Raw genomic sequence first — 24,409 nt, 5'->3', positions numbered from 1 at the left:
GCCAATTCATTGGCAGTGATGACCTGGAAAGATGGAGAGGAACAAACAGTGGATGAATTGGCTGGTCAACTCCGGCAATACGAGGAAAGTCTTTCTTCCTCCATCGTCTCGGCTGTGGAGAAACTGTCCGAAAAACTGTCCCGGGAGATCCAGCAACTCAGAGAGGATAGGTCCTACTCCTCACCTGTACGGACCAGTATCTCGGCTATTAGAAGTAAGCGTTCTTTTGCTCAAGAGAGAGAATATAAAGGGTACACACCACGGGGCACCCTATGGTTTTATCTGCGTGACCACGGAGAGGACATGAGGAAGTGGGATGGAAAACCTACCGCAGCCCTAGGGGCACGGGTACGCGAATTGCAAGGGAAAACAATCACAGAAAGAGGTTCTTCCAGGAAAATTGCTGCTCCAGTTTCCAGCGGGCAGTTCCCCAGAGAGAGTAGAAGGGCTGATCTTACTCTTGATCTTAATGAAGAAACTTCTGACCCGTACGTACAAGAAATGAGAAATGAGTACTGTGATGAGGATTAGAGGGGCCCTGCCTCCAGCCAGGTGGAGAAAAGGGACAACCGGGTTTACTGGACTGTGTGGATTCGGTGGCCTGGCACGTCAGACCCACAGAAGTATAAGGCTCTGGTAGACACCGGTGCACAGTGTACCCTAATGCCATCAAGCTATATAGGGGCAGAACCCATCTGTATTTCTGGGGTGACGGGGGGATCCCAACAGCTAACTGTATTGGAAGCCGAAGTGAGTTTAACTGGGAACGGGTGGCAGAAGCACCCCATTGTGACTGGCCCAGATGCTCCGTGCATCCTTGGCATAGACTACCTCAGGAGAGGGTATTTCAAGGACCCAAAAGGGTACCGGTGGGCTTCTGGTATAGCTGCCTTGGAGATGGAGGAAATTAAACAGCTGTCCACCTTGCCTGGTCTTTCGGAGGACCCCTCTGTTGTGGGGTTGCTGAAGGTCGAAGACCAACAAGTGCCAATTGCTACCACCACAGTGCACCGGCGGCAATATCGCACCAACCGAGACTCCCTGATTCCCATCCATAAGCTGATTCGTCGACTGGAGAGCCAAGGAGTGATCAGCAAGACCCGCTCACCCTTTAACAGTCCCATATGGCCAGTGCGGAAGTCTAATGGAGAGTGGAGACTAACAGTAGGCTATCGTGGCCTAAATGAAGTCACGCCACCGCTGAGTGCTGCTGTGCCAGACATGCTAGAACTTCAATACGAACTGGAGTCAAAGGCAGCCAAGTGGTATGCCACAGTTGATATTGCTAATGCGTTTTTCTCAATCCCTTTGGCAGCAGAGTGCAGGCCACAGTTTGCTTTCACTTGGAGGGGTGTTCAGTACACCTGGAACCGACTGCCCCAGGGGTGGAAACACAGCCCTACCATTTGCCATGGACTAATCCAGACTGCACTAGAACAGGGTGGAGCTCCAGAACACCTGCAATACATTGATGATATCATCGTGTGGGGCAACACAGCAGGAGAAGTTTTTGAAAAAGGGAAGGAAATAGTCCAAATCCTGCTGAAGGCCGGTTTTGCCATAAAACAAAGTAAGGTCAAGGGACCTGCACAGGAGATCCAGTTTTTAGGAATAAAATGGCAAGATGGACGTCGTCAGATCCCAATGGATGTGATCAACAAAATAACAGCCATGTCTCCACCAACTAGCAAAAAGGAAACACAAGCTTTCTTAGGCGTCGTGGGTTTTTGGAGAATGCACATTCCAAATTACAGTCTGATTGTAAACCCTCTCTATCAAGTGACCCGGAAGAAGAACGATTTCAAATGGGGCCCTGAGCAACGACAAGCTTTTGAACAAATTAAACGGGAGATAGTTCATGCAGTAGCCCTGGGGCCAGTCCGGGCAGGGCAAGATGTAAAAAATGTGCTCTATACCGCAGCCGGGGAGAACGGCCCTACCTGGAGCCTCTGGCAGAAAGCACCAGGGGAGACTCGAGGTCGACCCCTAGGGTTTTGGAGTCGGGGATACAGAGGATCCGAGGCCCGCTATACTCCAACTGAAAAAGAGATATTAGCAGCATATGAAGGGGTTCGAGCTGCTTCAGAAGTGATCGGCACTGAAGCACAGCTCCTCCTGGCACCCCGACTGCCAGTGCTAGGCTGGATGTTCAGAGGGAGGGTCCCCTGTACACATCATGCAACTGATGCTACATGGAGTAAGTGGGTCGCACTGATCACACAACGGGCTCGAATAGGAAACCCCAGTCGCCCAGGAATCCTGGAAGTGATCATGGATTGGCCAGAGGGCAAAGATTTTGGAATATTGCCAGAGGAGGAGGTAACGCGTGCTGAAGAGGCCCCAATGTATAATGAACTACCAGAAAATGAGAAGCAATATGCCCTGTTCACTGATGGGTCCTGTCGTCTTGTGGGAAAGCATCGGAGGTGGAAAGCTGCTGTATGGAGTCCTATGCGACAAGTTGTAGAAACTGCTGAAGGAGAAGGTGAATCGAGCCAATTTGCAGAAGTAAAGGCCATCCAGCTGGCTTTAGACATTGCTGACCGAGAAAAGTGGCCAGTGCTCTGTCTCTATACTGACTCATGGATGGTGGCAAATGCCCTGTGGGGGTGGTTGCAGCAATGGAAGCAGAGCAACTGGCAGCGCAGAGGCAAACCCATCTGGGCTGCCGCATTGTGGCAAGATATTGCTGCCCGGGTGGAGAACCTGGTTGTAAAAGTCCGTCACGTAGATGCTCACGTACCCAAGAGTCGGGGCACTGAAGAACATCAAAATAACCAGCAGGTGGATCAGGCTGCTAAGATTGAAGTGGCTCAGGTGGATCTGGACTGGCAACATAAGGGTGAATTATTTCTAGCTCGGTGGGCCCATGACACCTCAGGCCACCAAGGAAGAGATGCAACATATAGATGGGCTCGTGATCGAGGGGTGGACTTGACCATGGACACTATAGCCCAGGTTATCCATGAATGCGAAACATGTGCTGCAATCAAACAAGCCAAGCGGTTAAAGCCTTTTTGGTATGGAGGACGATGGTTGAAATATAAATATGGGGAGGCCTGGCAGATCGATTATATCACACTCCCACAAACCCGCCAAGGCAAGCGCCACGTGCTTACAATGGTGGAGGCAACCACCGGATGGCTGGAAACATATCCCGTGCCCCATGCCACTGCCCGGAACACTATCCTGGGCCTTGAAAAGCAAGTCCTATGGCGACATGGCACCCCAGAAAGAATTGAGTCAGACAATGGGACTCATTTCTGAAACAACCTCATAGACACCTGGGCCAAAGAGCACGGCATTGAGTGGGTGTATCACATCCCCTATCATGCACCAGCCTCTGGGAAAATTGAACGATACAATGGACTGTTAAAGACTACGCTGAGAGCAATGGGTGGCGGGACGTTCAAACATTGGGACACGCATTTAGCAAAGGCCACCTGGTTAGTCAACACTAGGGGATCTGCCAATCGAGCAGGCCCTGCCCAGTCAGAACTTTTACGTACTGTAGATGGGAATAAAGTCCCTGTAGTGCACATAAAAAATATGCTGGGGAAGACAGTCTGGGTTATCCCTGCCTCAGGCAGAGGCAAACCCATCCATGGGATTGCTTTTGCTCAAGGACCTGGGTGCACTTGGTGGATAATGCGGGAGGATGGGGAAGTCCGATGTGTACCTCAAGGGGATTTGATTTTGGGTGAGAATAGCCAATGATCTGAATTATGTGATGTTAAGTACTAATTATAGTTATAATAGTTATACTAATAATACACAGATATACTAATAATACTAATAATATTATATGCCATACTAATGTTATTACAATAAGAATCACCCAGACTAATGAAGAATAGCTTCAGTGAAACCAAGCAAAGCACAGTGATGATGGTACCAGAACTGATTTCAACATGGAAGAATCCAACACCACATACCATCTCCATTTTTCCTGCCCTGAAAGATTATTATGACAGATGGAGCCCGAAGTCATGGACTAAATGAACTCACCGAACATTTGAGAGGGATGGCCCACAGACGAAGGGAATGATATCTCTGTGTGTGTATATATATATATATATATATAAAGGGGTGGTGATTAATGAAAATGTACTGGAAAATATGAGACTTGAGCATGACGCAGATGGTATAGAATAAGGGGTGGATATTGTCCTGGTTTCGGCAGGGATAGAGCTAATGTCTTTTCTAGTAGCTGGTACAGTGTTTTGGATTTAGGATGAGAACAAAGTTGATAATGCACCGATGTTTTAGTTGTTGCTAGGTAATGCTTACACTAGCCAAGGACTTTTCAGCTTCCCATGTTCTACCGACTGAGAAGGCTGGAGGTGCACAAGAAGCTGGGAGGGGGCACAGCCAAACTGGCCAAAGGGACATTCCATACCATGTGACGTCATGCTCAGTACATAAACTGGGGAAAGCTGGCCGGGGGGGGCCGCTGCTCGGGGACTGGCTGGGCATCGGTCGGCGGGTGGTGAGCAATTGTACTGTGCATCACTTGCTTTGTGTATTATTATTATTATTATCATATTATTATTATTATCATTTTATTTCAATTATTAAACTGTTTTTATCTCAACCCACGAGTTTTTCTAACTTGTGCTCTTCCAATTCTCTCCCCCATCCCACCGGGTGGGGGGGGAGTGAGCGAGCGGCTGCGTGGTGCTTAGTTGCCGACTGAAGTTAAACCACGACACCGTACCATTTACGTCATGCTCAGGACCCACACTACCCAATACATCCTCATTAACCATCACTCCATTCCCGCCCACAGACATCATTCCCTTAGTCAATGGGCCACCCATATAAAATGTCCATTGAGTTCATTTAGTCCAATGATTTGGACTCCGTCTGTTATGGTGGTTGCTCAGGACAGGAGAGGCGGTGTGTTATGTGGAGTTATTGGCCCATCTCAGGTTGGATTAGTTCGTGAAGGACTGTATCCCGTGGGAGGGACCCCACGCTGGAGCAGGGGAACAGTGCGAGGAGGAAGGAGCGGCAGAGATGAACTGTTATGAACTGACTGCAACCCCCATTTCCCATTCCACTGCGCCACTCACGGGGCGGGGAGGAGGTAGAACAGTTGGGAATGAAGGAGCAAAGTTGGGCCTGGGAAGAAGGGATGGGGTGGGGGGGGAAGGTGTTTTTAGTTTTGTTTTTGTTTCTCACTATCCTATTCTATTTTTAATTGGCAACAAATTAAATTAATCTTCCCCAAGTTGAGCGTGTTTTGCCTGTGACGGTAATTGGTGAGCAAACTCCCTGTCCTTATCTCGACCCACAAGCTTTATCATCTTATTTTCTCCCCCTGTCCTGCTGAGGAGGGGGAGCGAGAGAGCGGCTTGGTGGGCACCTGGGGAAAATTAATTTAATTTATTGCCAATTAAAATAATAGAGCAGGATGGTGAGAAACAAAGACAAAACCAAAAACGCCTTCCCCCCACCCCTTGTTCCCAGGCTCAACTTCACTCTTCCATTCCCAACTCCTCTACCTCCCTCCTGCCCCGAGTGGCGCAGTGGAGATGGGGAATGGGGGGTTGCGGTCAGTACATAACAGTTCCTCTCTGCCACTCCTCCCTCCTCACACTTTTCTCCTGCTCCAGCGTGGGTCCTCTCTATGGGCTACAGTTCCTGTCAGGAGAACCTGCTCCTGCACGGGCTCTTCACGGGCCGCAGTTCCTTCAGGAAATATCCACTTGCTCCAGCGTGGGGTGCCAGAGGTTGGTGACCCTGGAGTTATCCAGGTATCCAAGACTCCTTGCTATCTTTGGGAAATAAATGTGCAGCTCAAGCTTGTGACCTCTGTACTCAGGATCCCCAACATATCTGGATGAGCAGACAACTGGCTGAATGGCCGGGCCCAGAGGGTGATCAGCAGTGCAAAGTCTAGTTGGAGGACAGTGACTAGCGGTGTACCCCAGGGGTCAATACTGGGTCCAGTCGTGATCAAGACCGTCATTAATGAGCTGGATGATGGGGAAGAGTGTACCCTCAGCAACTTTGCAGACAGCACCAAAACTGGGAAGAGTGGCTGATATGCCAGAGGGCCGTGCTGCCATCCAGAGGGACCCTGACAGGCTGGAGAAATGGGCTGACAGGAACCTCATGAGGTTCAACAAGGGGAAGTGCCAAGTCCTGCATCTGGGGAGGAAGAACCCCATGCACTCATACATGCTGGGGGCCGCACAGCTGGAAAGCAGCTTGGCAGAAAAGGACCCGGGGGCCCTGGTGGACACCAAGCTGAATATGAGCCAGCAATGTGCCCTTGCCGCAAAGGCAGCAAATGGTATCCTGGGCTGCATCAGGCAAAGTATTGCCGGCAGGTCGAGGGAAGTGATCCTTTCCCTCTAGTCAGCACTGGTGAGGCCACACCTGGAGTACGGTGTCCAGTTCTGGGGTCCCCAGTACAAGAGAGATGTAGAGCTACTGGAGAGAGTCCAGCAAAGGGCCACGAAGATGATTAAGGGACTGGAGCATCTCTCCTATGAGGAAAGGCTGAGGGAGCTGGGACTGTTTAGCCTGGAGAAGAGAAGGCTCAGGGGGGATCAATGTATATAAATACCTGAAGGGAGGGTGCAAAGAAGACGGAGCCAGGCTCTTTTCAGTGGTGCCCAGTGACAGGTCCAGAGGCAACGGGCACAAATTGAAACACAGGAGGTTCCCTCTGAACATAAGGGAACACTTTTTCACTGTGAGGGTGACTGAGCACTGGCACAGGTTGCCCAGGGAGGTTGTGGAGTCTCCGTCCTTGGAGATATTCAAAAGCCGTCTGGACACGGTCCTGGGCAATGTGCTCTAGGTGGCCCTGCTTGAGCAGGGGGGTTTGGACCAGATGACCTCTAGAGGTGCCTTCCAGCCTCAACCGTTCTATGATTCTATGATTCTAAAAATAGGAAATGTATTGAATTTTAAGCTTTGCTCAATTTTAAACTAGAATAACGATTACATTAAGACAGATTGCACAGAATAATCTATCCAAGTAGTTCCAAATACAGAGGCTTCTAACTAATGACAGGCAGCTTGGAGAATGGGAACCAGGCCTCCATGACTAACGCACAGAATCACGTGCTAGGCAATATCCTTCTCAGAGTGTGGAAAGATCCATTCTGTGATTCTGTGATCTTGCCAAGGAGCCTACCAGAGAAGTAAGAATGAGACATTTCAAATGAACAAAACAAACCAGAAAATTGGGCAGTGAGATGATTACAATCCTCACAAAAGAGAAGTCTAGGGTAAACCCAAATATATTTATGTGGGGTTTTTTTTTCTGTGTGTAAACTGAGAGCGCTAATATCGCCATGTGGACACTGGACATTATCTATAGTCATTACAGCATGATGTCGTGAAATACACACACTGAGCCTCAAATCCTGACCTTACTCCTATTGATGGTCAGTTTCTTTCTTTTTTTGTTTTAACACAAAGAAGCCTCTGTAACTCAGAGCCTGTGGAAGCTTCTCAGGTGTGTTAGTTACACAGCTGCTTCTTTTTGTTATATCAAGGGGTTATTTCTCTGTCTGTGGTGGTTGCGTAATGTATTTGTTGTTGTGAAATTGTTAGCTATTAATGCTTCCTTTCCATGGAAGAAATTAGCATTTATTTAGAACAGTTGGTCCAGAGAAGTAATTTCTGGATACAGACTAATTTCATTCAGTAAGTGCTCTGTTAAGAGAAAATATTCTTCCCTGGAAGGCTGACACATAGGGCCTAATTTTTAAATTTTTCTTTAATTTTTAATCAGGGATGCTGTTACACAAGCAAAATTATCCCAGAGCTGTGTACCTGTTACAGATATAATTGCTGTAGTTATACTGAGTTTCCCTAATATTATATGGAATTTACACAGCGCAAGGCATTAGCTTTGAATATTTCTCTTGAAACATTCGAAGAGTTTCTTAATGAACGTCACCAAGGCGTTATGTCAGAATATTCTTTCTTGTTTTAAAAAAGGGACAAATTGTGTTTGGTTATTTTCTTTTTCATTTGTTTGTTGGCAGCTGCACACAAATGGTGCAAATCCAGTATGTAAAATGACTCTGGCACCTTCCATAAATTAGTTGTAATTTTCCAAAGAGACAGTTCGAGCATATCAGTTGGCTTACTTACAGAAATTAGCATTTCTCTGCCCATTAGTGCTATTACGTTTTGCATAGATGGTAAACGATATTAAGCTTCTCTACTTGATGAGCATATACATGTCTAATCCTCTGAGATGGGTTATATGTTCATTTGCAAATATTTCTGTACCATCTATCTTTGTTGAGAAGCTGTCTTTGATTAATAATATTGTATTTCAATACAAGCTACGGAGAGGAGTGTTTATATTTAATAGGCAATAGCATTAATTTAAAGTTGGGGAAGGACAAGTAATCAAATTGAGTAACAGAGATTCTACATGCAAGGTGCCATTCTACCTCCACACCCTTTACATACATTCAGTTTAGTTTATATTGGTAGCATTTCCAACCCCTTGAATAACCCAGGGTTGGTAGGGCAAAAATCATGGCTTAAAGCCACCATACCCCATGTTCCCTATCACGTGCAAGTTTGGCGACTCAACACCGACTCCTACCTTGCGCTGTCCATAAGAAGGTCTATAGTAGTCCATTTTCTTAGAAGAACAGTATTCTATATCCATGTTTATATCCATGTGTCAAATCTTGTTCCCCTCGGAATTTGCGATGGTATTGCCACCGGCTTCAGTGATGCCGTGATTTGCCTATTTGATGCGTAAACTCGGCTGGTCACCACTATCCCAGGTCAGGAAAGCATTTAAATGGGTTGAACTTACTCCAAGTTTGTATAAAGATGCTTCCATGAATCTGGAGGTAAGGCCTTTCATTTTCCAAACTCATACACACGCACAGGTATGGAGCTTCAGTGGAATAATCATGACCTTCAGATAAGCAAGTGTTAAGTGACTGCAGGATCAGGACACGAAGCACTGACCTTTTGATCAGAATGAAAGCACCCTCAGAGTATCTTACAAAAACAGTTTGATTGACTATCTATCTACTCTGTCCTCTGTTATATTTTTAATTATTTTATATAGACATTGTAAGTAAATAAATGTAAGTTTTCCCTGCAAACTACACTATGAACCTAGTGAAATGGGTGTGCTCTATATTGCAGTAGCGCTATCGCATTCACTTTCAGAGGAAAACATATGATGAACCTTTCTGAATTACATGGTGGTGTTTGTGCCTGATATGACACAGGCACAATGACTGGTAAGAACTTAGCACATTTCCCCAAAGGTGGGTCAGTTGGTTTCCTGGGAGCAGTGAAGCAGGATTTGTTCATGTATAAATTGCCTTAGTCTAGAACCCCTCATCTGCAGATCTCATTAACAGTGAGAACACACACAAAGAAATATTGTATGCCTACCTGTTGATTAAATTCATGGCATGTTTTAGACTGACAGTGACACTGTGTTCTGTTTTTGTTTTTCACTAGCTAGATGTGCATGATGAAAGCATCTCCTGAATGGCCCTCTGTTCTGTTCAGAGCTGGGAGAAGTTCAGTTCTGAGCTTATTCTGAAACAGGCCACATCACTGCAATACAAAATCTGAATGTGCTGTTTTGCTAAGCATTTCAAGTAGGGCATGAGGGTATCCACAGATCCAGATGGTGACAAATTTGGAAGGACTTGTGTTCCAGTAATCTTTGCCTCGTTTGGTTCAGTCTTTTGTCTCCTCTCATCCCTCCCCTATCTCCATATATTTGCCTAATCATTGCCTTTGTACTGTGGCCTAGATGGATGAGCCAAAGAAGTGGGGATAGTTTTGTATGCAGATAATTTCCTTCTATCCACAACTTTGGAGCACTCTTCCTCTGAGTGTGGTGTGCTCATGCCTTCAGTCACATGGATGTATCTAGTCCTGTCCCCCCCTTGTTGGTTCTTAAGAAAGGCAAATATCCACATAGCACTCATTGTTTGGGACTAGCCCTCTGTTACTGACTAGACCTCCAGGAAAACAAATTAAGAGACAGGAAAATTTTTCTTGGCATTCAGACTCGGCTTTCTTGGCCATATGCAGGTGTCTGTTTTGCTATTTGCTCGTGATTTCCATTTCTTTTTTCTCTCCATAGAAAGAGGCTTCTTTTTGTCTGTTTTCTCTCTCCTGATTTCAGACAGCCCTCAGAAACCTTACACTTTGACAGATAATCCATCCCATATACCAATCACTTGCATAGTTCTCAAATACATGTGACTATTTATTATTCTAGTACATAGTAAAATAGCCATAGATATATACATAAACCATACATCCACAATTGCATCCATAAAACTATAGCCCATATTACCTCTTGCAGGAATTAGTCAATGTCATTTCTGGTATGGCAGAATGGCATAACAGAGTATAGCATATGAGTAAATGGCAGGAGAAGCCATTTACTCATATGCTGTTGGGAAGAACAAATTATTTTTATGGAAATGACAATACAAACCAGGCCGGAAAATTTTGACCATATGATTACAGCATAAAGATAGTAGCCATATTCTGAGCAGCAGGGAGGTGCGTGTACATTCCATGTATTTGTGCATGGCTAGAAAAAAGTTTGAGAGTCCTGAATTTATTTGAATAGACTGCAAAATGCAGTCTATCCAATTAAATTACAATAAAGTATGTTTAAACATGTATTCCAGGACATTCAAAAACAAGTTGTTCCATGAACAAGAGACTAATGAAGTCTGATTTCCTATGAGTATGTGTTCCTGATCTCTTAACCTCTTTTCAGTGCAGAATTCCCAGTTACCTCCCATGTTCCTTGGGGCACTCCAAGCTGACAAAAGTATGAACATGCTGTGGCTAGTCTGGAGCTACGTGGGTGCTCTTTGGTCAACAAGGGCATGCATGCAGCTGCCAAGCAGAGTATCTCACACCTGAGTTCTCTGGCCTTTCCCTCAGTTGAGACACATTCACATCTCCGTCCTCTGCCCAGCTGTTGATTCTTCTCCAAACTTGTATAACTTTGTGTGTTTGAATTAGAAATAACTGCAAAGGTTGAAGCTAAGTTCAAATGCATTAATTTTTTTGGAGTGTGAGGAGGAGAGAGACAGACTGGCAGCACAGGCTCAAGCCAGAAAAACAGGTTAAAAAAAGCACCTTTAAAACTCTGTGAGTGTAACACTTAACCCTTTCTTGAGAATCTTGTAAACAGCTGGTTGTTAGATTCTCATCTGTGAACTGGTGAAAACAAAGGATATATGTGTGTTGAAAATGTGCACTGATACTGATGAGATGAGGTAGTAAATTGTGAGCTCTTTGAACTGAGTTCATGTTCTGCACAGCTTGCTTCATTCATATTGGGGAAAGGAAAGAAAATTGTTCAAGTTGGGGAAAATCACCAACCAGAATTTCAGAAATAAAAGTGCAAGTTTTGTAGCAAGGCTGGGTTCTATTACTCTGCTAAATAAGAGGGGGAAGGGGAGAAAAGGTGTTAAGATGTAATCCATTGTTAAGATGTTACCCATTACATCTGCAGTAGATAGTTCAGACAGAACAGAAAAAAATCCACCTTTTGATTCACTACTCTAGGCAGTATAATAAAATAGAGGGGGAAATGTCTGAAGTCTCTAATAAACAATTGTCGTGGTTTAACCCCAGCCAGCAACTAAGAACCGCACAGCCACTCGCTCACTCCCCCCCCGGTGGGATGGGGGAGAGAATCGGAAGAGTAAAAATGAGAAAACTCGTGGGTTCAGATAAAGATATACTGCATAATGGTTACCTGGCTTGGCCCATAGCAATAAAGGGACAAAAAGGGGGGACAGCCTGCTTCACCATGGTCTTCTCCATGGGCTGCAGGGGAATCCCTGCTCCAGTGCCTGGAGCACCTCCTCCCCCTCATTCTTCACTGACCTCGGTGTCCGCATCGTTGTTTCTCTCACATTTTTCTCACTCCTCTCTCCCTCAGCTGCTGTGCAGGGTTTTCTACCCTTTCTTAAATATGTTATCACAGAGGCACTACCACTGTCGCTGATTGGCTCATCTTTGGCCAGCAGTGGGTCTGTCTTGGAGCTGGCTGGAACTGTCTCTATCTGACATGGGGACAGCCCCTGGTCTCTTCTCACAGAGGCCACCCCTGCAGCCCCCGCTACTAAAACCTTGCCACATAAACCCAGTACAGTACCCAGACGCATTAGTTCTTGAGTATTTAAATGGACACTATCTTCTCCAAGGTCCCATACTCGCAATAACCCCTGTTCCAGCCTTTCTCCCGTCTTTGGCCGTTATAGAATAGAATAGAACAGTTCCAGTTGGAAGGGACCTACAACGACCATCTAGTCCAACTGCCTGACTACTTCAGGGCTGACCAAAGATTAAAGCATATCATTAAGGGCATTGTCCAAATGCCTCTTAAACACTGACAGGCATGGGGCATCGACCACCCCTCTAGGAAGCCTGTTCCAGTGTTGATAAAGAAATGTTTCCTAACGTTTCATGCCAGTGATGATTGCCCAATGCTCCAATCTATCCAGATCCCTCTGCAAGGCCTCTTGTCCCTCAAGAGAGTCAACAGCACCTCCCAGGTTAGTATCATCAGCAAACTTACTAACGGTGCGTTCAACTCCTGCATCTAGATCATTGATAAAAATATTGAACAGAACTGGCCCTAGAATTGAGCCCTGAGGAACACCGCTAGTGACTGGCCGCCAGCCAGATGTAGCCCATTCACTACAACCCTTTGAGCCCTGCCATTCAGCCAGTTCTTCACCCAGCGCACCGTGAACCTGCTCATCTCACAGTTGGACAACTTGTCCAGAAGGATGCTGTGAGGGACAGTATCAAAGGCCTTACTAAAATCCAGAAAAACTACATCCACCGCCTTCCCTTCATCCACTAGGCGGATGACCTTATTGTAGAAGGATATCAGATTATGTTTTCACCAAATCTTGCAACTCATTTTGTGTAATTGCGCACTGAGATAGTATGCTGGCAGGCCCCCAGGGGCCCCTTTGCTTTGTTAAGCACTGACAGACAGATGAAAATGTTGTTGCTGCACTCATCCTCCAACCCCTCTGTCCATGTCTCATCACCAGAGTTCCAGAGGTCTCAATTCCACCATTCACCCCGCTGGCAAATGGCTCATACCTCAGCAATGTCATTCCTGGGCCGCTCCATGTGCCCCACCCCCCCGCCCCCCCCTAAACTGGGTTTACCTGCTCAGCTATTTGCTGCACGAGTACAAGACAGATGTGGACATGGTGGAGCAAGTCCAGTGGAGGCTGCCAATATGATTTGGGGCTGGAGCACATGACATATGAGGAGAAGCTGAGGGAGCTGGGTTTGTTCAACCTTAAGGAGAGAAGATGAAGGGGAGATTTAATTGCTTTCATTGAATACCTAATAGGAGGGTGCAGAGAAGATGGATTCAGACTTCTTGGAGATGCACTGGCATAGCAAGAGAGGCAATGAACACAAGTTGCAACATGGGAAATTCCAATTAAATATAAGCAGAAAATTTTTCCTTGTGAGGGTTGTCAAATACTGAAACAGGGTCACCAAGAGTCTCTAGGATCTCCACCCTTGGAGATATCAAAACTTTGACTGGACAAGGCCCTAAGCAACCTGATCTAGTTGACCCTGCTTTGAGCAGGGGAGCTGACTAGAGATCTCTAGAGATTCCTTCCAACATGTATAATTACATGATTCTATGGCAAAGAAAGTTGCACTTAATTTGGTCTTAAGAGTTTCTAAAGTTTCAGGATGTTTTTATTTGTTCCAAATATGACCTTCACTTCAAAATATCTGATTGTTTTCCTTTTTGTTGGGGTTGGTGGGGAAAACAAGTTTCTGAAGTTTCTAAATAAATGATTATTGTTGGTTATGAATTAATTACATTAAATATTTTTGATTTAAGGCTTTCTGTGTTGTGTGTGTAGGAGTTGCTCAAAGTCAACCCTTATCAGACAGTGAGGGAGTACAAGTATCAGAATTATCTTACAAGTGCTGAGCTCTCTCTGATTAAATGGTCTCTTAATCTCAGAGTAGTTTTGCGTAGGCTGAGATACACTTGTATCTCAATCTTACTATCTCACCCTCCCTTTTCCATGGAAGAAGCAAGAATGATTTTCAAATGGTTCTCTTTATGACAGAACAAAGAGCCAGATAAATATCTTCCGAATTTTGCATCGATAAAGACCACTGATTTCCTGGGGCTGGCCTTGCCTTTATACTGGCTATTAGCAAATATATAGATAACTTTGTACAGCAATGGCATCCAGCCATTCCAGACAGGCAAGCCACACTGCTGCGTCAGGCCGGGGCATTGCTGCTGTTCCTGTGCTGCTGTACTGGACTGGCTGGAACTCCAGTGTGAACTCGGGTCGAAGGGACTGTGACCTGTGGATAAGTCCACGTGGGAGCAGGTGCACCCTGAAGCGTCTGTGGCCGTGGATATGTCCACGACACAGCAGGTACACTCCTAAGGAGGGACTGTGGCCCATGGATGGGGCCATGCCGGAGCAGGTACACCTCGAAGCGACTGTGGCTAAGTCCAGGCTGCAGCAGGTATATCCCTGAAGAGACTGTGGCCCGTGAATAAGTCCATGCCAGAGAAGGTAAACATCCTAAGGGACTGTGGTCCGTGGATAAGTCCACGCCGGAGCCGGGGCAAGGGGAGGAGTTCGTTGCAATGTTAAACCCTATGGCCTGGTCCAAAGGGACCAGGGGTGGCGATTGTAATGGATATACCTTTAAACTGTTGTAACCCATGATTTGAGTTGCATGTTATAGGAAGCACTATAGCAGGAACCACCCGGACCAATGGAGGACGAGCCTCACAAGAAGCAGTGCAAGTGCAGCAGTGACCTGACCTGACCTGACCTGACCTGAGCTGGCTTTGGTGCCCAATAACTCCACACAACACACCACCTCTCCTGTCCCGAGTGACCACCGTAACAGATGGAGCCCAAAGTCATGGACTAAATGAACTCAATGGACATTTTGTGGACATTAATGGACATTTGACAGGGGTGGTCCATAGACTAAGGGAATGATATCTGTGTATATATCAAAGGATGGGAAGGGAGGGGGTGGTTAATGAGGTTGTATTGGATAGTGTGGGACCTGAGCATGATGTCAATGGTATGGAATAAGGGGTGGAGAATGTGCTGGTTTTGGCTGGGATAGAGTTAATTTTCTTCATAGTAGCTAGTATGGGGCTATGTTTTGGATTTGTGCTGGAAGCAGTGTTGATAACACACCAATGTTTTAGTTATTTCTGAGCAGTGCTTCCACAGAGTCAAGGCCTTTTCTGCTTCTCACACTGCCCCACCAGTGAGTAGGCTGGGGGTGCACAAGAAGCTGGGAGGGGACACAGCCGGGACAGCTGACCCCAACTGACGAAAGGGATATCCCATACCATATGACGTCATGCTCAGCATATAAAGCTGGGGGAAGAAGAAGGAAGGGGGGGATGTTCAGAGTTATGGCGTTTTGTCTTCCCAAGTAACCGTTACGCGTGATGGAGCCCTGCTTTCCTGGAGACGGCTGAACACCTGCCTGCCGCTGGGAAGTAGTGAATGAATTCCTTGTTTTGCTTTGCTTGCGTGCGCGGCTTTTGCTTTACCTATTAAACTGTCTTTATCTCAACCCACGAGTTTTTGCACTTTTACCCTTCCGATTCTCTCCCCCATCCCACTGTGGGGGGAGTGAGTGAGCGGCTGTGTGGTGCTTAGCTGCCTACTGGGGTTAAATCACGACCCAGGCCATCCTCTATAAAGTTGTGATTGACATGTTTAAAACCAAGCCACTATATGTGCTGTTTATACAGAAACAGTATTTAAAATGTGGATTGTCAGTCAAAGTGCTGATTACATTCTAGTGCTATAGTGGTAGGTGCACTGAACAACATACTGGAGTAAATGTTTGTTTCTGAACTTCAAACATCATTGGCTTTTTACTTCCAGCCTGTACTTAGCCATAATAATAGGATTTATCCTATGCATTGTCCAAAACGTAAGACTACATTGAAGGCTGCTAGGGGTTCTTTGATATTGACATCAATATTAAGGTTATCTTTTGAAATAGACTGGCTACCTTTCTTTTCCCCTTGTGTACAGTTGGTGCAAACCTCAGTGTTGCTCTGGCAGCATTTTTTCATGTCGTCAGAAGCCTCTAAAGGTCTGGGCTGCAGACCTCCAGTTCTTTTCACTTTCCAAGGGGGATAAGAACCTCCCCAGTGGGTTCCACCGAATATTCTCCACGGACTAGACAGCTCTGTGCTGAAGATGTGGGAACTGGTCCCAGGGGATCCGAGCTCAAACCTGCTTTCTGGTCTGCCTGTATTTCTTCAGCTATATAGATGGGTGGGAGGGGAAGTTGCCCAGGTGTGTGATTATTCCCCTCTCCTATCACCTAAAGTGTGTGTACCACATGAGATGGTGCAAATGGGCTAGGGGAGGAGATAGAGCCACCTTCCCTTCCCTGCTTTCTTCCCTACCAGCAGATCTGCTTGTGCTTTATGTTAAGTGAAGTTACAAGGCTGAATATTTTTTCTGTTGGTGAGATGTTCTGATCTTACATTGATGTGTTAGATGTGCCTATAGTAAACTGAGTAATTCTGAGCTCCTTTACTGGGTAGGGAGAGTGAATACACCTCCTTTCCGTAGAACAGGAGGAACACACAAAGGCTCCAGAGAAAGGTTCTGCACCGTATGAACTCACAGCCCAGTGGGGATGGGCTGAGAAGCTAGGTGGCTGCTGGGAAGTGATGTCCTGCACTCCCACTTTTACACTCTCTTGCTTCCATCCCTGGCCCTGGCAAGCTCCTACTCCACTACTGTCAAAAGGGGAATGACAGATGGTAGTTTTAGCGCTCATTGTTAGGGGAATCTTCCCCTAGTTGGAACTGTTGCTTTTGGGGGCCTTAGACTCATAGAACCCCAGGTCAGAAAAGACCATGGGAGATTTCTAGTCCAACCTCCTGCTCAAAGCAAAGACAGCTATGAGATCCGACTACGTTGCTCAGGACTTAGTCCAGTCAGGTCCTGAAAACCTCCAAGGATGGAGTTGCCACAGCCTCTCTGGACCCCTTTGCCAAAGCTTGACTGTCCTCATGGTGAAAAAGCTTTTTCTTGTACCCAGGCTTAACCCCTCTTGTTTCAGTTTATGCCCATTGTCTCTCGTCCTCCCACCATGCACTACTGTGAAGAGCCTGACTCCACCTTCTTGGTAACTTCCACGTGGATATTAGAAGGCTGCTTTTAGGTTCCTCCAAAGCTTTCTCTTCTCATCACTTAACTGTAGAGACCTTTTCTCATGTTATGATCAGCCAGAAAATTAATGGTACACAAGAATCACCTTAGCGGTAACATTTGATCATTGATTCACAACTGTGGTTTGATATGTCACTGATCATAAGGACCTATGAAAATAGCCTTGTAGAGTAATATAATGTTGTTTCCAGATTTTGATTTTTCTGCAAAAATAAAATCTTAAAAATGCACCCAATTAAAGATACTTTTTACTATAATAAATATGATGCTTTAGCTATTTTTGTTTAAAAAAAAAAAAGGAACCAGTACAACCTCTAGTTTCACAAATTAAGCAATACAGCAATACAGAATGGGTTTATTACTTGGATTTGGCCCTGTACACAGCAGTGGAATCCGTAGAAAAAAAAATTCTATCTTGCATTTGTTCTAAAAAGCAGATTGCCTCTAATCTCAGAGTTTTCCACAAATCTCTGTGCCCTAAGTGTGCCCTAGTGACACGAGCTCATTTTGATTGTTTTTGCCATACTCTAGTAACATCATTTGTGAAACTGAAGTTGACTTTTAAATCATAAGACAGGTATGTAATAATGTTTTCCAGTGCTCTTTGTGAAATTGATTTTTTTAAAGAAAATTTATTTTGGGGAAGATGTCTTGCACAAACTCACTGCTTCTTTTGTTTTGTTTTTGTTTGCTTTGCTTTTCTTTCCTTCTCCTTCTTTCAGACCAGGATGAGAAAGCAGCGGAGCTCAGCAGGGAGCAGAACGAGAAGACCATTCGCAGCACACAGACAGCTCTCCGGAACTTCCGAGAGTTCCTCATTTCCAAGTACCCCTCTGAGACCCGAGAAATCTATGTCATCCCCTGCAAAGAGCTTGATGCCTACCTTGCTTCCTTCTTTGTGGATGCTAGACAGAAGGATGGTTCTGAATATGAGCCAAACAGCTTGGCCAACTATCAGTGTGGGCTGGAGCGGTATCTCAAAGAGCACAGGTATGGATACAGTATTACCAGGGATAAAGAGTTCAAGAGGTCCCAAGAAGCTCTGAAGCAAAAGCAGATAGAGCTAAGGTGTAAAGGGAAAGGAAACAAGCCACACAAATCCATGAAGCTTACCTTTGCTGATGAGCTTATCCTACGCAAAAGAGGTTTGTTGAGCCGATACAATCCTGAGGGGTTGCTGAACCTTGTCTGGCTAAATAACACTAAGGCATTTGGACACTGCACGGGTTTTCATGGGTCCACCCTCAAATGGGGAGACATCCGGCTCCGGGTGACAGAGACTGGGTTGGAATACTTGGAGTGGATGGGGCCAGACAACAGTGACATGAATGCCAAAAGCAAGAGAGGAGGGACTGATTCCAGGGTGTACGCCACCCAACACTCCCCACAGACCTGCCCAGTGCAAGACTACAAGGAATATGCACAGCGGCGGCCCCCAGTGATGCGATATGAAGATGCTCCTTTTTATCTATCCATCAAACCAGTTGTCAACTTGGCTGCACTTCACTGGTACAATTGTCAAGCCCTGGGGAAAAACAAGCTTGCCAAGATGGTAAAGACAATGTGTGAGAAAGGCAACATCCCTGGCAGGAAGACCAACTTCAGTGTCTACCAGAGCTGTAGTACCCTGTCAGAAGCACAGAGCAATCAGCTGGTGCTGATCTGTAATAACTTGAGCCAGCAAGCTGCCCAGTCCGTGGCAAGCCACTCCAATACTGGCAACTTGATAGTGTCTGCTTCCTATGACTCTTCCTCTGACACGGCTTGAAAGGGGGATTTAACTTGAACGGTGTTTTCTTTTCCTTTTTGTTTCAAGCATTGAATTTGTGCCCAATAATACACATAAACTGTGACTGTATACTATTCCTCTACACCCCCTCTCCAGTGTTAATACACTTTATAAATATATATAAATATATAATATATTTTTCTTTCTACAAATAAGTCAATAGAAATAGTTTAATAGTGCTAACATAGTATTTATAGCATTAATACAAAAATGAAAGCTACGTATGTATTATAATTACTGCTTTTACAAAGGCAAAAATGGTTCTCGGGCAGCACAAGATAGACTGGAAATACAGTTTTAATGTGCACACATTATTGACTGTAAATCCCCAGGAAGGTTTATATTATCAGTTGTATTTTAAAGTGTGTGTGGGGGGTTTAACTTCTTATTTTAACAACATGACCTCCTAGACTGGAGGAGACAAACTTATCACTGGCTGCTGGTTCTTACCTGTTGGCTTGTTCTTGTTCAGCAAGACCAGGATCTAGGAGGTGCATCGATGTAAGTTTGTGAAATCATTTGCAACAATTTTTGGGGGTTTTGGGTTTGTTTTTTTTTTTTGGTTTGTTTCCTGAAACTCATTTATGCCAGCTGGAAAAAAAAAATCCTAATGTTAACTAAAGACTATTTTAAACAATTCTTGTTGTTGATGATTTTCTGTGATCAAAATGTCACTGGTCTTTATACTATGAAGTATCGTTTTTAACAATATGTGAAGGTGTAATGGCAAAAATATTTATACAGATAATTTAAACTGTTTTAAAGTGAGAACTGATCATTAGTATTTTGTTACTGCGGCTATATTCAATGTAAAATTCTACTAACATAGAATCACAGCCGCTCTTTCAACACCACAGGGAATGCAACAGTGCAGAAAAATCTGTAATCTTATCCCAAATCATACAGAAAAAACACAGTGCCATCAAATGTCTTAAGTTGTCATTTGAAATCTACAGAAAATAGAGAGTATAATTATAATTTTATATTTACTATGGGAAATGAAAAATCTGAACTGTTAAAGTGCTGGAAAATACATTGAGCTAAAATCAGCTGCACACAACCTATTTCCACTGGAGACAATGGAAATTGTTTATGTGAATCTGATGGCAGAATGTGATCCTTAAAGACTTGAAATAATGACTGTTATCTTTTCAACCAATCAACTTTGCGGCATAACTGTTCTCTAAGTACAGGGAAGACACTAACAAATTTACCATTATAATTTTTTACCTTTAAAATGAAGTATGATAATTTCTCCAGTAATTGGACTGAGTTTATTCAACATTACAGATGAAAATGCCCCACTAAGATATCCTAGGACTGTGAAGATGAGAATTTTAACAAATCCATTGAGGTGATCTGATACCTGTTTACGTCAATGAGAGAGTCAACCTTAGCTGAATTCCGATGGCTGTTGGATCAAACTAGAATTGAGGATATTTTTCTGTTCTGTTTTGTTTTGTTTTTCCTTCTTGCTTGTTTGTTTCTATTACTTTCCATTCTTTAGATCCACAACTCTGCGGGGAGTTTATCACTAATGGAAAAGAAAGGGTGCTCTTCAGTGATGCTGGGTGAGAGCTCAGCCATGGAGCCAGCTGCTAGAAAAGGTGTGCTCTCTGCTCCTCCCCAGTCTATACTAATCCCATAGCTTCCCCACAGCAGCTATTGCAGGATCTGCCTAGTTCCCCACCATCAGTTTTCCTGTGCTGGGTCTCTGCTTGCCTTTATGGTAGTGCCCCTCTTTCTCCTTCCTCTGCCCACCCACCCCACTTTGGTGGGGAGAATTACTGTTGAGCTTGTCTTGTAGAGCAAAAGAAGCCACCCCATGGTGTAGACTCCTTGCTTCTTTCCTCAGGCCCCACAGGGCAGAAATCCATGCCTTCTAACCAAATTGTTTCTCCCATAGTTACAAGTCTTGGAACTTGGCATTGGTACAGAACCTATGTGGGTAGGACCTAGCTCTATTGCTTCAGATTAGTCTATTATTTAGTGTGGCAATTCCTCCTCTTCCCACGGTTTCCTGATAGGGCTCTGCTTCTGGCTCCTGCTGAAAATTCCTTCTTGTCTTTGTCCTCTTGATCAGCCCCAGATCACTGGCTGCAAATGTACAGTGCCACAAGCAGGCTTGGAGATGCCGATTCACATCAGGGCTATATGTAATTGAGCCTCACTACAGATCTTTACTCCATCCAACAGGAACCAAAGATGCTCAAGGGTGGCTTATAAGGAGCGGCTGAGGGAACTGGGGTTGTTTAGCCTGGAGAAAAGGAGGCTCAGGGGAGACCTCATCGCCCTCTACAACTACCTGAAAGGAGGTTGTAGCGAGGTGGGTGTCGGTCTCTTCTCCCAAGTAGCTAGCGATAGGACGAGAGGAAATGGCCTCAAGTTGCGCCAGGGGAGGTTTAGATTGGACGTGAGGAAAAATTTCTTTACTGAAAGAGTGGTTAAACGTTGGAAGGGGCTGCCCAGGTGTGGGAATGGGAGTCTCACTAACGGACATTCCTGAGTTTGATTTTAATGAGCAAACACTGCACCACCTGGCATGACAAGGCACTTAAGCAGTAAATAACGGAGAAAGGAATGTGCAGTTGAAAGGAGAAAAACAAGATAAAGACCATGAAGGCATTTCGCATGATCAGAAAGAACGGGCCAATCTGCTAGAGCATAGATGCGCGTGAACACAAGGCTGTAACCTATCTGCAAGCTGCAGGTAGCGCGTGTCCATAGTAGATAACTATATAAGCCTTGTTATAAGTGTAAATAAAGGAGAATGACCATACTCATATTGAGATCTGTCATTACTCCGGAATCGCAACTCCCGCTCCGTCGTCGACACTGAACAAAGGGAAACTCCGACATCTGGTAGCAGAGGATGGTTCGGCGCGCCTCTTCGAGACTGCGGTAAGAGCAGCGAGAGAAGGGGAGCGGGAGAAAAGCGGCTGGGAGTTGTACTATCCCGATGATCGGAGGGGGATAAGATAACGGAGCAGTCTGGCCAACTGCCTCCCAGTGAGCGACCGCTATCATGGAAATAGAGGCGGCAGCTGTGTTGCTCGTAAGCATCCTCTCCAAGAGAGGGATCGAGACAACGGTAAAACAATTATGTACCTTGATTAAATTAGGACAACGTTGGGGACATTTTAAGGACAGTCAAACTATTTTTTCTGACCTTGAGTGGCGAGAGCTTGGCAATACTATGTGGGAGCAGACTATCACGGGGGATGAAAAGTCAAAGGAGATTAAAACAGTGCGGGAACTATGGAGGTCTGTGTTAGAGACTTTAAAAACCATGAAAGCTGAAAGAAAGGTGGCTTGTGCAGCCACTCAAATGCTAGCCCCAGAACCCTTGCCTGATAGACCGAAGAATACAACATCTGGACTGTTTCGGTTCTTTGGGCCGTCTGCAGTCCGAGGTATGTCGGGTACCCCCAAACGAACTGCCTTGGAAGCCAAGTATAGTGTTCTGGGGGGTGACGGCGCTTCTGAACTGCTTGAAACATACCCTCCGCTTACGGACTGCAAAGATGCAGAAACTAGCGGTAACGGGACCCCTCTTTCACCTGAGGCGGTCGCGGAAGAGCGACGACCCGGGGAGGAGGAGCGGCTAGCTCCGTTAACCCCTCCGTGGCCAACAGCCCCGCCTCTAGGAGTCTCTTCAGGTGCGTCTACTCCGCCACAGGGTGACAGCAAAGAACAGAGTATGGCTGAGACTAATGAGCTCCTGAAGAAGGTAGTGCAACAGTTACAGGACTTAACAATTACAGCCCAGAGGGGAGGGATGGAGCACCTGTCCGGGGCATCAGGGGAATCCCTACCCCCTTGCCTCTCTGGACCACCAGCGATGGTTCAGCCCAGACGCTGGAGCGAAGTGGCTAGAGACGCTATGCTGGATGGGCAGTGGCAAGCGGTATCCAGCTTGGGGGCGAGTGCTTTTCCTGTGCTGCAAGAGAATAACGGCAATAAGTGGGCACCTCACGATTGGAAAATCCTACAGCAAGCAAAAAACACTGTGTCCCAGTATGGGATAAAATCAGAAGCTTCACGTCAAATTGTAATCTGGATTTTTTCGGCTGACCTGATGTGCCCTGCTGACTGCCAAAACCTTATGAGGCTTTTATTGTCACCTACGCAGTATTTGTTGTGGGGGTCGGAATGGTCACGGCGGGCGGCAAGTGCTGCGGCACAGCATCAAACGCAGGGGGATCCCCTCTATGGGATTACCGCGGAAATGATAACGGGGACGGGAAGGTTTAACGATATTAATGCTCAGTTGGTTTTTCCTATTGCTTTGTTGCAGTTGTCTGCCAAACTGGCGCTAGACGCCTTTTTAGCCTTACCCGGTTCGTCCACTCCATCTTTTAGTTCTGTACAGCAAGGTGCCACTGAAGCGTATAGTCATTTTGTCGATCGCTTGTGGGGGGCGATACGTGATCATCCAGATTTGGGGGAGGATAATAAACAACAAATGTTTCGCATTTTGGCCTTTGACAATGCCAATAATGCCACAAAAAATATATTAGCCACCCTGCCAAAAGGCGCAGGAGTAGAGGACATGCTCATGCGAATGGAGCGTGCTCAAATTCGAAAACAGAATGAAGTAATGGCTGCTACATTGCAGACTGCCATGAGGGAAGTGGTGCAGCCGTTAGCGGCCGCTGTGCAGCGATCGTCTGAGACCCCGCAGATTTTTAAAGGGAACTGTTATCGTTGTGGGGAGAAGGGGCATAGCCGCCGGAACTGTAGAGCGACAGTTTGGTGTGACAAATGTCAAAAAGGTACTCATGCTCAAAAGGCCTGTTCGGGAAACCTGAAGGGGAGTGCGAAGAGAGGGCGCGTGCAGAAACAAATGCACTCTCCAAGCGTGAACCAGAGGGGTTTCTCGACAACCACATCCCAGCAACCACAGGGAGCCTGGGGGTTGACCTGGAAACAGCAGTAGAGGTTACGCTAATTATCTCTGAAGTTTGCAAAATCCCCAGCAATGCTAGTGGGCCATTGATGTCTGAGGACCAAAAGATAGGGGGACTTTTGTTGGGACGCTCCTCTGCTGGAGTAAAGGGACTAATCATTATTCCAGGAGTTATTGATGCTGATTATGAAGGAACAATTTATATAATGGCTTATACCCTAAACCCACCTCTCTTTGTGCCAAAAGGAAGTCGGATTGCTCAGATTCTTGCTTTTAAGAGCCCAGTAACCTATCCCCCGCCAAGTGAAAGGAAGCGAGGCAATACAGGCTTCGGCTCTACCGGGCCGGCAGTGTGTTTTTCGGCAAAATTAAACCACAGGCCGATGATAAAAGTCAGCCTCCAACAACAGGGCCTCACTGTATGGTTAAACGCGATGATGGATACGGGGGCAGATATTACCATCATAA

The 24,409-nt window shown here is 45.7% G+C and overlaps 1 protein-coding gene across 2 annotated transcripts in view; it reads left to right on the top strand.

Moving 5' to 3' along the window:
* Positions 1-19,085, top strand: part of LOC143171941 (uncharacterized protein KIAA1958-like) — a 45,169-nt gene extending 26,084 nt beyond the window's left edge. The window contains exons 3-4 of one of the 2 annotated variants that reach the window (XM_076361128.1): positions 1,961-1,978; positions 17,966-19,085. In XM_076361128.1, the coding sequence (XP_076217243.1) occupies positions 1,961-1,978; positions 17,966-19,011 (1,064 nt within the window). In that variant the 3' untranslated portion in view covers positions 19,012-19,085. The remainder of the gene's footprint in view (positions 1-1,960; positions 1,979-17,965) is intronic. The other variant, XM_076361126.1, reaches the window with a different exon arrangement.
* The last annotated feature ends 5,324 nt before the right edge of the window (positions 19,086-24,409 follow it).

Source organism: Aptenodytes patagonicus, chromosome W (assembly GCF_965638725.1).
Source record: "Aptenodytes patagonicus chromosome W, bAptPat1.pri.cur, whole genome shotgun sequence".
NCBI lineage: Eukaryota > Metazoa > Chordata > Aves > Sphenisciformes > Spheniscidae > Aptenodytes > Aptenodytes patagonicus.
The sequence above is the reverse complement of the archived record's forward strand: the minus strand, read 5'-3'. Positions and strand labels throughout refer to the sequence as shown.